The sequence below is a fragment of the Arabidopsis lyrata genome (genome assembly GCF_000004255.2).
Source record: "Arabidopsis lyrata subsp. lyrata unplaced genomic scaffold ARALYscaffold_4, whole genome shotgun sequence".
In the NCBI taxonomy this organism is placed as follows: Eukaryota; Viridiplantae; Streptophyta; class Magnoliopsida; order Brassicales; family Brassicaceae; genus Arabidopsis; species Arabidopsis lyrata.
In genome coordinates this window covers 3,692,438-3,707,396 of record NW_003302552.1, presented here as the reverse complement: position 1 = coordinate 3,707,396, position 14,959 = coordinate 3,692,438, and the positions used below count along the sequence as shown (strand labels likewise).

The following is a 14,959-nucleotide window of genomic DNA, read 5'->3' as shown; positions in this document are numbered from 1 at the left end:
ACATTTTTTTTATGCAATTTCTTATTCATCTGAAGTAAGATATGTTCAATCATCCGAGAATTATGCAGATCTCTTCACGAATTCTTTACACAACTATTATGTTTAGGACACATGTCCATAACATTGGAATGCGTCGTCATCAAGACATGTAAGATATGATCATAATCATTCGAAGGGGAACATGCATGGTTGTAGTCTTTTTATCTTCTATGCTTTTTTTCCATCGAATTTTCCTAAAAATGTTTCTAATGAGGCAATAGAAGATAATTACGCAAGAGGTATAGTGACATTGGTCTCCAAGAGAGAGTGTTGTAAAAGTCAAAAGAAGCTGCGTACACAACAAACAACAAACAACAAACATACGTCTATACAATGATGGAATTTGATCGTTGTAACATACATTTCATTACTTAAATTATAAAAAAATAATTAATACTAAATAAGTGACTTTCTTGCTGGTGGTCGCACGGCGGTCTGACAAGTATTTTTCATAAGGAACCGTCTCTCTAGTAATAGGCAAGGCGATCGTGCCATTTCTCCTCTAATGCTCTTTCTCCATCGTTAAAGTGAATTACGCTTGTTTCTAGTGATGTATTGTCAGGCGTCAACAAACAATAAGATGGTTATGGTGATTGATTCGAAGTTTTTGTGGCGGTTACTACAACGCACATTTCCTTTACTCTTTCGATGGCCATGGTTGTGGCATGGTTTGTAGTTACGTTGTTCATGGATCAGGTTCTACGTATCTCGGGTCTGTTTTCATTTCATGCAACGTTAGCGGCAGATCAAATGCACATGGATTCGGTTAAAAATGGTTCTTTTGATGATTTAGCAGGAGATGTTTTTCAGATAATGGAGATGGTTTATTCCCGGTTCGTTGTAGTGTATCATTTATTTGACTTTATCTATGACGAACATGTTATCTCCGTGAAGGGTTTTGCGACTCTCCATGATGCCCGATATCATCGATATTTATACTCCTACGATAAAGGAATTAAGTATAAAATTCGCATATTGGCGTTGGTCGGTGAATATAGGATCATGAAATCAATAAAAAATTGTTTTCAATTGAAGGAATTGGTTTATGCGGCTACTTCCTTTTTCTAAGGTTTGATGATGGTGATCTTCTCGTTGTCCCTCGTTCGGAATATTTAGGTTCTATGAAAAAGGAAATCATTGTCACTAACCGGCAACGATGGATAAGGCGTTACAAAAGACATGATCCAAAACCATTTCAAGCAACATATCAGTGTGTTCGTTTAATCAGAGTGATGCGGAAAGCATTTGGGAGTTTCATCTATAAGATATTAGTCTTTTACGAGTATATGAAGAGAGGACTTAACATATTTCATCTGTTGCATGTAAGGATTTCGTTTGGAAAGCAGGGTTCCTTCCACTTCTTCATCAAAATTGTGTTTAATAGTTATATTTGAATGGTTTCACTTACATTAATTATGTATCATATATATAACACTTTTAGGGGGTGTTATTGGTTAGTGGATTTTAATAGAGTCTAACTTTAACTCAAATCTAATGTTATTCAATCACTAGCTGATTGTAAATACTTTATTCAAATCAAGTGTTATTGGTTCTTATATTTACAATATCTTCATTAAAAGAGTTTAAAATCAAGTGTTATTGGTTCTCATATTTCTAATATCTATATTAAAAGAGTTTGAAATCTAGTGTTATTGGTTATCATATTTGAAATCTAGTGTTATTGGTTGTTTGACAGATTTTCACAAATGTTTTGATTTGAAAAGATATGAAGAAATCTGAAACTGATTTCATGTGTAAATTATAGTAATCAAAATCCTACCTTCTACTCAAGATTTTCACAATCATATTTTTGTAATTATAAAATCTCATTTATGAGAATAACCAAAAACCCTTTTTTTTCCTTTCACGTCTACTTTCTCGTTTTGACTTTCTTCTCTCCTTCCTCTTTTTTCTCCCTTTCACGGTAAAGTCTATCTCTCTTCATCATTATAGTCATGGCTAGTTACTTTGATTGAGAACAAATTCATTTTTATCACATTTGATCTTACAATTATTATATTTTTATTCTAGGCTTTTATATAATGGAACAAAATCTTTATGAAGAAGATGAATCAGATGTAGATATTATGTTATTGATGGTGGTTGGATTCGTTGATGCTTATAAAAGTCAAGTCCCACGTCCGATGCGACGACAAATCACGAAAAAGGGAGACGCTTATATACAAAAGGCTTTGAAAGATGATCCTATTCATTTTCGGCAACTATATCGTATGAATCCAGAGGTCTTTGCGGATTTATGTTATCTTCTCCAAATGAAGACATGTTTGAAAGGTACACCACATGTGTGTGTCGAAGAGATGGTTGCTACTTTTTTGATGACAGTGGGCCAAAATTCAAGATATTGTCACACAATAGACACTTTCAAAAGATCAAAATTCTCAACAAGTATTAATTTTCATGAGGTTCTTAGAGCTTTAAACATGCTTGCCCCAACATTGATGGCCAAGCCTACAAATACAGTGCCCGCAAAAATAAGTAAAAGCACAAGATTTTATCCTTACTTCAAGGAGAATCACCTCTCTAACCCTTTGACCACAAAACTAATCTTAAAATGCCTTTTCCGAAATTATCAATTTATTTGTTCTTTTTTAAGTAGATTTTCTGGTTAAAGACAATCATGACCTTAAAAAAACTTGTAATTTACAGACCAAACCACCAAAATCCCCACCCAAACTCAGAAACCCATTTAATTTCGGATCCTCCTCTCTTTTCTCCATCATGTGTCCTTAAAAAATTTTAAAACTCTAAACACTTAGGAGAAATCGCGAATCGATTCCTCTTTCCCCATTTCGTTCTCTTCTTCTTCGAGAATACAACCGTGGATAATGATGCATGGGTACAAAGAACCCAAGCTATCGTGAAGAACCAAATCCAGCATATGAGATCGTAGAAGAAGATGAGATCGTAGAAGAAGAAGACACTCGTGGAGATGAATCCCAAGAAAATGAATCTAATCCTAGGGAACGGTATGTCTAGTTTATTGATCTAAAATTCATAAATCGGAAAGTACAACTAAGTATGAATTCGTGTAACTTGTTTTAAAATTCGTAAATCAGAAAGTACAACTTAAAATTTCTGAATAAAAAAGTACAACTTAGTATGAATTAGTGTATCTTGATCTAAAATTCCAGAATCAAAAAGTAAAAATTAGTATGACTTAGTGTATGTTGATCTATCTTACAGGAATCCGAGGAGGAAACCAAGTTATGCAACCTCTGAATATGTACTTTGGTCCCGCCGAGTATACAAAACCATGTAAGATTTCTAAGAAGTGTTATATTGCAAAGGCAGTGAGCCTATTAAGAGGTCATCTCCTACCCGAGGAGTTGGATTGGTTCCTATTGCACCCACAGTTCAAGTATTTCTTCCATATGCCTAAAGACTCAAATCATAAGTTGATGGGTATGTGGATGCTCTTTCTTCGCACGACGTGTTTAGAGAAGAAAAAAGAATGCTGGTTCATTTCGAATGGGATCTACTATGGTCATTCAGAGTCCTATAATAATAAGGCAGAAGAAGCTTAAGGTTGTTAATGAGTCATATGTGAACTCTTTGTGTTGTTGGTTAGTTGGTTGGTTTTTTGTTATGTTTATGAGTCATTGTGGTTTGTCTAACTAGGTACACATGGTTTTTGTTTAAGTACAACTTGCTCGGAATGTCAAATGAACTCTTTCTATTGCTTAGTTTTCTATGGAACGTGTTTTATGTTGTGTTTATGAGTCATTCTATGGAACATGTTTTATGTTGAGTAGTCATTTTATGTTGAGTTTATGAGTCAATCTAACTATGTACACATGATTTTAGTTTAAGTACAACTTGATCGGAATGTCAAACTAGATACAACATCAATGACAAAAATTTAGCCAAAGTTAAGGGAGACAACTTGATTGGAGACTCACAATGACACTTTTCAGAGTTGCTGCTCATTCTCCAAATTTCCAGAAATAGAGAAGAAAAAACACAGAAATCGCAAATCCTAGAGGAGGCAGCGGAATTAGGAAAGAAGAAAGGTTTGGGTTTGAGTTTGGGTTTGGGTTTAAAGTTTTAAAGGATAATGGGCGCATCTCCTAAAAAAAAGAGGGGGGGAGTGAAATTTTTTTAAAATTTGAAATTTTCATAAATAAAATATGTGATTCACATGGGCCGTCAAACTGCAAACGTGGAGCCGCCAAAATGCACACGTGTGCACACGTGTAGCCGCAATATTGCACTAGTTGTTCCTAAATCTTAAGTTGTACCCGTTTATGCAAGTTGTACCTTTGGGATGATTTGTTTCAAATTAGTTATACACTAACTAAAACTAAATATTTTTAGTTGGACACATGACTGAAGTTAATTTTGGTACATTAACTACGTATACATGCAATAATAAGCGTTAAAACATTATTATCTTAGCTTTGTAATGTTATGTGGTTTACATTAACAAAGTGACCCATAAAGTATAAAGTGTTTCATGAGAAACCAAGTATATCATAAAATCTAAATTGACAATTTTTTAAAAAAAATAATTAATAATAACTATTATTTTAAAAGTTATAAAACAGCTATTAGCTAAACATTATTTAAAATATTTTAGATAATTTTTATTTGAAAACAACAAATAAATATTTTATTAATAAGAAATTTTAAACAAATCATTGATAAATTATTTGTATATTTCTTATCAAATATTCTAACTTGTAGATCATAAGCAGCTAGCATTTCCTCTATTTGCCATTGAGTATGACACTTTAACACCAACCCTTGACTGAACCAAAAGGATGAAACTTTTAGGAGTTGGAGTGTCTATCAAACAACGTCATATCCGACTACAGTATAACAAACTCAAAAGTTCATGGTCATGCCATTTGGGCTTACCAACAGTTCTTTTGTGCAGTTTTTTCAACTAAATCTTTAACTGTTTGCTTGCTTTCAAATTTTTGACGTATGGTCACATTCATCATCATCAATAGAATTCTCATGCCCTTGATATTGCTCATCCCCTTGATTTTCATCATTTACGTTCACATGCAAAACTTGGAATTGATCTTCATTCATTTTCAAATAACACACATTAGCATCATCAGATATATATATTGATCATTTTGGATCCACTAATTCTAGAACGTAACTAAGTTTCAGCTCAATGGTAGCTTCATCATCCTTTGCCTTTCTGCATATTTTGTTTACCAATGCAAAATAAGTAACCTCCTCAATAAATGTTTCCATCTTTTGAATTCCATCTTGGTTCATTTCCCCTTCTAACATAGTATCCCCATAATCAAAAACTATAATTTTGCGACGATTATTATTCATTGTGCCTGAAATAGAATAAAAAAAATCCACATACGAATCGTCCAACTAGTACCAAGTTGTACCAAGTATTACCAGAAAATAATCCAACTTGTATCCAATTGTACCGTATAAGTTATACCAAGTACTACTGGTTGTACCCGTCTCAGTTGTACCAAGTACTACTAATTGTAATACATCCACAAAATCACTAGCATTGGTTCGATTGAAGTGTTACAATACATGCATTCTCAATAGAATTCGACCATATCAAGTACAAATGAGACTGAATCGAATAAGCATTCATGTTAAATCTTAGAACTCTAGACAAAAATCTCTACAAAAATCCCTAATTGAATACATAACAATTTATTTCTATACCATAAACGAGTTTGAAACTACTTATATTTAATAGTTGGAATAAATTAGACAACAAATCGGACAAATCACCTCAGTGTTGGACCTTCAATGTTGGTTGTGTCGATGGATCTCGAGTTTGGGAGCTCTGTAGAAGATAAGCCAATGAAGATGAGAACATGGTAGGGTCCACTTGTTTTTATTTTTTATTTTTCTTTTAATTTTGGATTTTGATTAATTAAAATAATCAGAGACAAAAATGTTAACAAAATATCAACACAAAATCAAAGGGTACTAAAAACATAACAGGACATTGTTAAAATTAAAAAAAATATATCTATCGTCTATCTTTATTATTTAGTATTCCAATATTTCTGCAAATTTTAATTTTTTTTATTATTTATATTTATATCCACTATAAAATAAAATACTTATTTAAAACAATTTAAATATTTTTCAGATTTGTTTGTAATAAGTGAATTTTCTTAAAAAAATTGAAACTTATTAATAAGTTACTACGACACATTTTACCAACATTGCTACGACAAAACGGCAAGCAGTGTAATTAGAGAAAGAGTATTAACCGTAAAGCTACCGTCGATATTGTTCGCCGGTGATATCTTCTCCGATTCGCTCAACTCTCTTAATATCAGGTGAGTTTCCTTCTCCTATCATCTAACACAATAACCAGAAAATTTTAGATTCTTGTAACCCAAAACCTGCTCAAGCGATTCACTATTTCCTCACTTGTTTCATGTAAAGTTCGAATTTTTCTGGAGTAGTGTTTCATGTTCAATAGAAAAGTCCAATGCTTTTAGTTTTTGAAACCTACCCAGAACTCAATGTGACCAATTTAGGTTAGAATTGAGACTAAAACCCTAAAAACAAACCATTAACATCTGTTTCTTGAAAGGTTTTCAATAAGGAATGGAATCTGATTGTTTGACACCAGAATGGTCTTCTCAGCCTTGTCTAATGGGTATTGACGAAGCCGGGAGGGGTCCTGTTCTAGGTTCTTCTTCTTCTTCTTCTTCTTCTTATTCTTGTATCTAATAACTTTTGGTGAATGAGAAGAAAAATCTGATCAATTTTGTTGGTTAAACAGGTCCTATGGTTTATGGATGTATGTATTGTCCCATTTCCTATCAGTCTTCTCTTGCTTCTCTCCATTTTGCAGGTAAAAAAACTCACTTTTCATTCCTTTATGTTGAAGAATTGTTATGTGTGTTTTGAGATTTGAGAATTGAATAGATTCGTTTGTGTGTGTACATTGTATAACCACATTGTTTAACCTTCAGTTGTTAGTGTAATCATATGGCCCTGCGACGTTTCAGTTTGAGAGGGCATAAGTAAAAAAGTATGAGACTTTTGATCACATTTATAATCCTTGAATCTTTTTGTTCCCCTTAAGCCTTTTGCTGTATATATTGAGAGTGTTAGCATGGTACTGCGACGGTCCAATTTGGGAGGGCATAAGTAAAGCATGGAACTTTTGATTGCGTTCATAGTCTTTTACCTTTTTTGTTGTTCCCCTGAAGCCTTTTGCTGCTATGCTTGCAGATTCAAAGACTCTAAAAGAGGAGAAAAGAGAAGAGTTATATGAAAACTTAAAGCTTGACAAGTCACTTGGATGGGCTGTTGATGTCATTGATCCCAGAGAACTCTCAGCTAAGATGCTCGCAAAGTTAGTAAAGTTATAATGTTTTTAAAGCTGAAAGATTGGAATGCTCAAATGGTTCTTAAGCTTTGGTTTGTTTTCCACAGAAACAAGACTAATTTAAATGAGATTTCACATAACTCTGCAATGGGGCTAATCAAAAGGGTACTAGACATGGGAGTTCTTCTAACAGAGGTGATTAGCTGATTGAAACATATGCATCATCTTTTGAGAAATAAGGTTATATCCACAAGGTTTATAACCCAAAATTGCATTTGCAGGCTTATCTGGATACCGTGGGAGATCCCGAGAAGTACAGGATAAAATTGTCTGAGAGGTTTCCTTCGATCAAGTTTGTCGTTTCAAAGAAAGCTGACAGTCTGTTTCCTATTGTTAGTGGGGCAAGTATTGTGGCTAAGGTAAATATGTTATGGATTTTCATTATCTATCTTAAAGCTTTTCACTAGCTAAAGTCACTAAAAATAATTACCTGCTCAGGTGACAAGAGACAGAGCGTTGAGAGAATGGTTGGTAGAGGAAACCGGAGAAGATATAAATAGAAACTTTGGTTCTGGATATCCTGGAGGTATATTTTTTCCTCAAAACCGTTTTTGTTTTTAGCGTACACACTAATATGTTTGTAATGCAATTTAGATCCTGAGACAAAGGCGTGGTTAGTGCAACACAAACATTCTGTGTTTGGATTCCCATCACTGGTTCGCTTCAGTTGGGGAACTTGCACTACACATTTGAAGGGCGAGGTTGAAGTTGCATGGTTAGTTTTATTTATTTATTGCTATTATACTCTAATCTATTAATCAGCTATGATCAAGCCTCCATAGATCCATATAAATACTACATTTATCTCAATCTGTTGCAAATGTGTCTTGTTGAATTTGATGTTATGTTCACTTGGGCAGGGAAGCAGATGAAACCGAAGAGAGTGGTAATGGAAGTAGCAGCAAACGACAAGCGAAACTAAGCAGTTTTGGGTTCAAAACATGCGATAAAAGGAGCGAAGAAATCGAATCAAGTGGTAAAGGGCGGTGCAAATTTTTCCAAGCTCGCAAAATCCAACAACTCACTCAGTTTTAGTCTCAGTACAAGACTGAATCCAGCTTCTAGGAGATGCCTTAGCTTATAGTTTATCTCTCTAAGTGATTGTTGTTTCGTTTTTTCATTTTGAACCCCTTCTGTTAAGAGGAGTTATTTATAACATTTGTTTTACTAATTTCAAGCCCGGCCTGCTTTGGTATAATCTCTTCAGCCATGGACTAGACTAGACCGCCACTCACCCTGAGCCGGCCCGTGGTTAACCATTTGTTTTCTGAGGAAGAACTTACCTTAATACCTTTGCTTTCTTCTCCACTTCCGCCTTTTGTCAGAGGCTCAGAGCAAACGTTTTTTTAGTCAACCATTCATTTATATAATATGATAAAACCTCTCAAACTGTTAATCTGTAATTTCTTTTTTTTTTTTTTACAAAACTAACATCAAAAAATCTAGTTTTAGTTAATTGAACTAAAAAAATATGTCTTGAAATTATACTATAGAAGAATTAAAAATAAAGAATGCTTAGTTATATTTTTCCTTGAGATTCATTTCTTTTCGATATTTTAATGATTTATGTTGAATATACACATAATTTACAGAAATAAAAAAAGAAATGTTTTTACTCAAGTGATTGAATATGTACTTTTACGGGTTTATTCTTTTTATCGGAGTTTGATTCCAAATAATCATGTTATTCCACGTATTAAAGATTCGGTTATGGAGTGGACATTGCCTAACCAAAAAATGTTAAAGAAAAAAAAGAAATACTTCCTCTATTTAGAAATATATGATGTTTTACCTAAAAGCACAAGTTTAAAAAACTAATTAATTTCTTTTGTTTTGCATTTTTACATTAAAACACAATTTAATATCTAATTAAATGAATTTGATCAATAATAAAATATACTAAAACAATATAAAATATTTAAAACAACCTATAATATAAAATAAATTCAAAACATTATATATTTGAAAACAATAAAAAAGGTTTAAGGGTGTAAATGGTAACATTAGTTTTGAGGAATTGTTGAGGAATTTTGGTGGAAAAAATTATGTTACATCATTTGAAGACTTGAGGAATTGTTGAGGAATTAGTAGAATTCTTGAGGAATTTTGTTTTGTTAGTTTTTTTTTGTTTTAATCAAAAATTAAATAATTCTTGAAACTATAAATATTTAACTTAAATAATTAAAACATCATGTAATATAAACAGAAAAAGTATATAAATAAAAATATTATATATAGAAAACCAAAACAATCAAAACACTTATTATACATATGTCATGGCCACTAAAAAAGTTAGAGAAAACAAGGAAATGTGTCTTGTAAAAGTGACAGATCCAACGGCAGGGAATTAATGTCTCAAATCAACGGTCAGACTGATTAATGCGACTCTCTGGTTTATAGTGAAACCACGTCACCTTAAATATGCCCCGTCCAATGCATGCCAACAATTTTCTCTTATTCTTTATCTCGATAAAGCTTCACTACTTTATCTTTGTTTTTTTTTTTTGTTATTCTTTTGGTGTATTCGAGACATATTCCATTGAATCTATTCGTTACCCATCGCTTTATCTAGATAACTTAATTCCTATTTTAAATAATTTAGATTTAGAATCTTAGATTGAGTCGATAGAACTCTTTCATATAGGGGATCAAGATTCCAAAAATATGTGAGTAAAATGTCAATGTATATAGACATAATATTCGATGTTCTATTTCTTTAGTCATTCTAGAGAGTGAATAATCTTCTACATTATTGGAGAAGGTGCAAGCAAATATTGAAGTTAAATTCGATTTTTGATCATCCATGATGACATTATTATTAAGTAGACCAAACCCAAACTAATATCAAGTTCTATAGTTTCTCTAGATATATTTAGAAGGTTGTTATTACTTCTTTAATTTTCTTATTGATTTTTAGAAAATAAGTATCATGATGTTATTGTAAAATACTTTAGAGAAACTATGGTAGAAAGTAATACTTTAGAGAGACTATGGTAGAAAGAAATAAGATTTATAAGATACTTGTAGTTGTTGAGGCTATAAATATATATTTTTTATACTGTAGCCAAATAGAAAAAGTTGAACAAGTAAATAAAAATAAAATTTATAGAAAGAGTGTGTAACATCAAAAACAAAGCTGCATCTAAAAAAACCAAAACCAATAACAGCGAGAGACCAAACATCAAGTTTCAAGCGCGTGACCGGCGCGTGGCGGTTTAGATAGCGCCGACGTCGGTCCTCCTGTCCGTTTTCCTTTTGATATCGTCTCTAGCTTAGTTCTCTTAGTTTGTGGGGACCTTGGGAGTTGTTGGCGAGGTGAAAATTTCCTTTGGGTTCTCAGATCTGATTCGACTTTTGGTCAAGGTTTCGTTTCGTCGGAGCCGTTGGTCGTTTGTGGGGTTGGAGCGGCCGTTCTCGGTCATGTCTTGCGGTGAGGACCAGCAGCTTGCAGTATGAGGGGTAGTGGTTCGCGTCGGAGTTTCTGTCTCTCTCCTTTGTCGGTTCAGATTTGGGCTCCGGCGAAGGCGTTTTGTAGTGGTGTTGGCCGCGGTTTTGATTCACTCATGGTCTGGCCATCTTCCCGTGTTGGTGGTGGCGACGGTATCTGGTGGATTAGGGTTTGTGGTCTGTTTTTGCCACTTTGTGCCTTCGTTAGCCTTGTTCTCTTCAATTCTCTGTTGGGTCTTAGTCTTTGTGCACTCATCGTTGGTTTCTTGGGTGCTGTCATGGAATTGGCTCTATATTCAGTCTTTTGTGGTCTAGTTTCTTGATCTCGTGCCTATTCTCTGCCTTTTTGAGTATGCTTGTTTATCGATCCGGTTCGCGTTCTTGCCGTCTCCAGTTTTCGGTTTGATGCGGATTGTTTGGGCTCGGTCCTTGTCTCTACGGTCAAGACCTGATTGAGGTCTCTCTATTGCATTGGTATCTTTCTTGGCGTAATCATTTCATGGTTATTTCGCTTGCCTCAAATTCGCCGCTTCCAGGAGTTGTGTTTGGGTTCTTGTTCTCTACTTGCTGGTAAAGATGCTTTAGTTCTCTATAATTTGTGAGGTAGTCTTCATTGGTATAGGAGGAGCCGCTGTCCGGTGTCATGGATTTTCTCGTCTCCGTCGGTTAGCCACTACTTCAAGCTTTTCTCTTTGTTGGTTTGATGGTAGGCAAGATGTGATGTGCTAGATTCTGAGTTAGAGTTGTATTTTATGTTCTTTGTGCTTCGTTGCCTTCTTTGTTTCGGCATTGTTTTTCATTTGTAGTGTTGTTGTTTGAATCCCATCTCTTTGGGCTTAGTTTCCGAGGATATCTTGTTATCCGTCGGCTTAGTTTCCGGGGATGTGTTGTTTCCGCCGGCTTAGTTTTCAGGATTATGTTTTTAATCGCCGATTTTGTAACTTGGTTCTCTTTTATAAAAATTCTACCAAATGAAAAAAAAAAAAAAGAAAGAGTGTGTAACATAGATGTTATGACGGATGTAAGCAACATAACATAAATGTAAAAAGTATGACTGATTTAGCGTGGTTCACTAATACTCTCTGTTGGCTACGTCTATGGACAAATAAATATTTTATTACTGAATAATATAAATTTCAGAATACATAGAGGCAAAATTAAGAATAGTATTTATAGAAGACAACTCTATTATTTACATGGAGTTATTTTTTACTAGGTATGAAATAAAAATAAATAATATAGTTGTCTCTAAAATAGAAGAGAAAAATAGAGATGAGTATTGAATTACTCTATATATAGAGTTAAAAAATAGGTTCACTCTATTTTTCTTCTTTATTTTAGACGCATATATGTGAGGAAAATCACCTCTAAAATAAAGGTGCTCTAAAATAAAATAAAAAATAAAGGTGAGTATTGGAGATATTCTAATAAAAAATCAGTTAAGAAAATCTTAATTAGTATTTAATTAGGTAAATAGACATGGAACAGAGTAAATATTTTATGTATTACGTGGCCTCCAATTTATCAAAAAGATCTCAAACAAAAATAAACACTTAACCTGAAACTCTAACTTCTATGATAAATTAGGTATCTACATAAAAAAAAACATGTTAAGAAAAATTAATGTTTTATAATTATAAAATATTTCAAATTGGTCCAAATATAACATACCTTTTTTCTTTTTTTATTACCACAGAATCGTGTTTTTCTTTTGTCCGGTTCACACACAAATTCCTTATTTTGAACAAACAAAAAAAAAGTTTTGGTATGTTCTTTGTAAGTTCTAACATAAAATTGTCATTCAAAAAAAATTGTCATTCAGTAGAAAGAATTATTAACAAAAAAAAGAGCTTGGCGTTTCAGTGTTATCATGTACTACTATTTGTTTAATATATCTTCCATAACTTTTCAATTATTTAGGGCTTGTTGATGTTGGTCTTCCGCCAACAAAGGAAAGAGAAGACATTTAACGAGAAAATATTAATAATCAAATTAAAGGAGAGAAGAAATTAAATGCAAATTAATATTAATATTAGAGGCAAAATTGTTGGCCAAAAAAGAAAGAAAAAGGCAAACACTTTCCTAATCTTTATATAACCTCCATCATCAAAGGACCATTCATTATTCTCACTCTCAAATCTCAAGTTCATTAGAGTCTTGTGGGTTGCCATTTTTAGGTCTCTCTATAAATTCAAATGTTCTGTTCAATTCAATGCCTCGCCAGACATCTGTTCCCTTTGCATGTAAGAGAGATAAAGAAAGCGACAAAAGCCATAAAGAAAGGTAAGAAGACTCTTTGAAGTAGAGAGAGATAAGGTTTTCTCTTATCTTCTTCTCATCAGATCTTGGTTTCTTTTTCTATCTTTTTTTTTTTTTTGCTTTTTTTGGTTATGTTTTTTCTCGATTTAGACAAAAACCCTAGATTTGATCTTTCAAAGGTTCTCAAATGGATCTCTTCTCTTCTCATGTCTTTTATCTCTCTCTTTTTCTTTGGTTCTTTGTCTTCTCTAATTATAACTCAGATCTAACACCAAAGGTTAAATGATTCTCATCGTTTCTTGTTTTCTTTGTTTCATCTTGTAGATCTCTGAAGTTGGGTTGGTTGTGAGTGAAAGAGTTGGGACAAGAGAAACGCAAAGAAACTGACAGAAGAGAGTGAGCACACAAAGGCAATTTGCATATCATTGCATTTGCTTCTCTTGCGTGCTCACTGCTCTTTCTGTCAGATTCCGGTGCTGATCTCTTTGGCCTGTCCTCGATCTCTTTGTCTCAATCTCTCTCACAAAAACAGTCTGATTCTCTCTTGTTCATGTCCAAATTAAGGTAAGAAGATACGATCTAAACGCTGGCTTGTTCTTGTTTCTAGATTTTGGTTCGATCTACTTGCATGCGGGAAGAGACCTTTAGCCTTTAATCATTCATAATATTTTAAGAGATGGATAGTATCGAAAAAGCTTAATCTATGAGTTAACGCGTGGTTAAGTGAGATTAGCGATGTAACCTAGTTTTTAATAGGCTGGTCCTTAATATTTCTCGAGTCATGTATATATTATATCGTTTAATTTCTTTTGCTTCTCTGTCTCTCGAGGCGTTTAATTCCCTAGTTTCCTTTGTATATATACTCATATATGTAATATATTATATTCATGCGATCATATTGATCTCATTTTGCGTGTATAAGTTGTTACAAGGTCATGATATTTGCATTATAAGAATGAGTCGTTACTTTTCTTGTTATTTAAATGGTTTGCTCGTACATTTTTATTCCATGAGGTACATGATTAGCTTATTAGTGTAACAAAAGGGTATATGTTAATATATATATTATTCGTACTTAACATTTTTTATGTAGATTTGATTCCATGTTACATTTGTGTAAATGAATATTGTGAGAATATTCTTTTAGGGGTCTGGTTTGTTAGATTAATTTGAGAACATGTTCATTTGCAACTGCATTTCAAACACACACATTTTGTATGCAAAACTAATACAGCCTATAATGTATGAGTTTGTTCAATAGGTGGCACAAGTTGATGTGTCATGTCTTCCCACTTTTGTACTGTTAATGCTGTTGAAACATTTTGGTGTTTGTCGACAAAATATCAATACTACAATTAATTTTGGTCCTACTGTTACACCTTTTTTTTTTAACTTGGGTAAGTGAGTCGTTGGACTGAAATCACGATGATTATGTGGTCAAATATTTGTATCTTGTATATTTGTATCTTCTGTGGTTGTGATGGTTGCATTCTTTACAACATATTTCTAGATTTAATTGAAGTCAATAGTCAATACTGATATTTCTGAAGCGATTGGGAAATTTGGAAGACATGGAATATTGGTGGACTTTGTGTTTCTGACTTGAATGATTTCAGAGTAGTAGTTGATTCCAGCTTTATTAGTTCGTTTGCGCTCTGTAGAATGTAAATTCATATGTCCTTTTATTGAAGAAGGTTCCAGTAATTTGTACTCCCTTTGTTTATAGATGTTTGATGTTTTAGACTTTTTGTTTGTTCCACAAAGATTGGTGTTTTAGGTTTTTGTTTTATTTTTTATTGATTGAAATTAAGATATCTTAAACTTCAAGACATAATGATTAACTGTTTT

The 14,959-nt window shown here is 33.2% G+C and overlaps 1 protein-coding gene and 2 long non-coding RNA genes across 4 annotated transcripts; all 3 read left to right on the top strand.

Moving 5' to 3' along the window:
* The first annotated feature begins 1,584 nt into the window (after positions 1–1,584).
* On the top strand, positions 1,585–3,774 carry LOC110229401. Its single transcript, XR_002332816.1, has 2 exons — positions 1,585–3,026; positions 3,244–3,774. It is a non-coding gene; the product is annotated as an uncharacterized LOC110229401 (long non-coding RNA).
* A 2,447-nt stretch (positions 3,775–6,221) lies between these two features.
* LOC9316719 (ribonuclease H2 subunit A) lies at positions 6,222–8,711 on the top strand. Its single transcript, XM_002880606.2, has 9 exons — positions 6,222–6,341; positions 6,602–6,700; positions 6,794–6,865; positions 7,249–7,372; positions 7,453–7,540; positions 7,627–7,764; positions 7,844–7,931; positions 8,000–8,120; positions 8,266–8,711. Exons 2-9 carry the CDS (start codon positions 6,616–6,618, stop codon positions 8,438–8,440), a joined length of 891 nt encoding a protein of 296 aa, XP_002880652.1. The 5' UTR covers positions 6,222–6,341; positions 6,602–6,615; the 3' UTR covers positions 8,441–8,711.
* Positions 8,712–12,854: 4,143 nt separating this feature from the next.
* LOC110229110 lies at positions 12,855–14,887 on the top strand. Of its 2 annotated transcripts, none has more exons than XR_002332546.1 (2): positions 12,855–13,135; positions 13,436–14,887. It is a non-coding gene; the product is annotated as an uncharacterized LOC110229110 (long non-coding RNA). The 2 variants fall into 2 exon arrangements; XR_002332547.1 differs by lacking the exon at positions 12,855–13,135 and adding an exon at positions 13,185–13,290.
* The last annotated feature ends 72 nt before the right edge of the window (positions 14,888–14,959 follow it).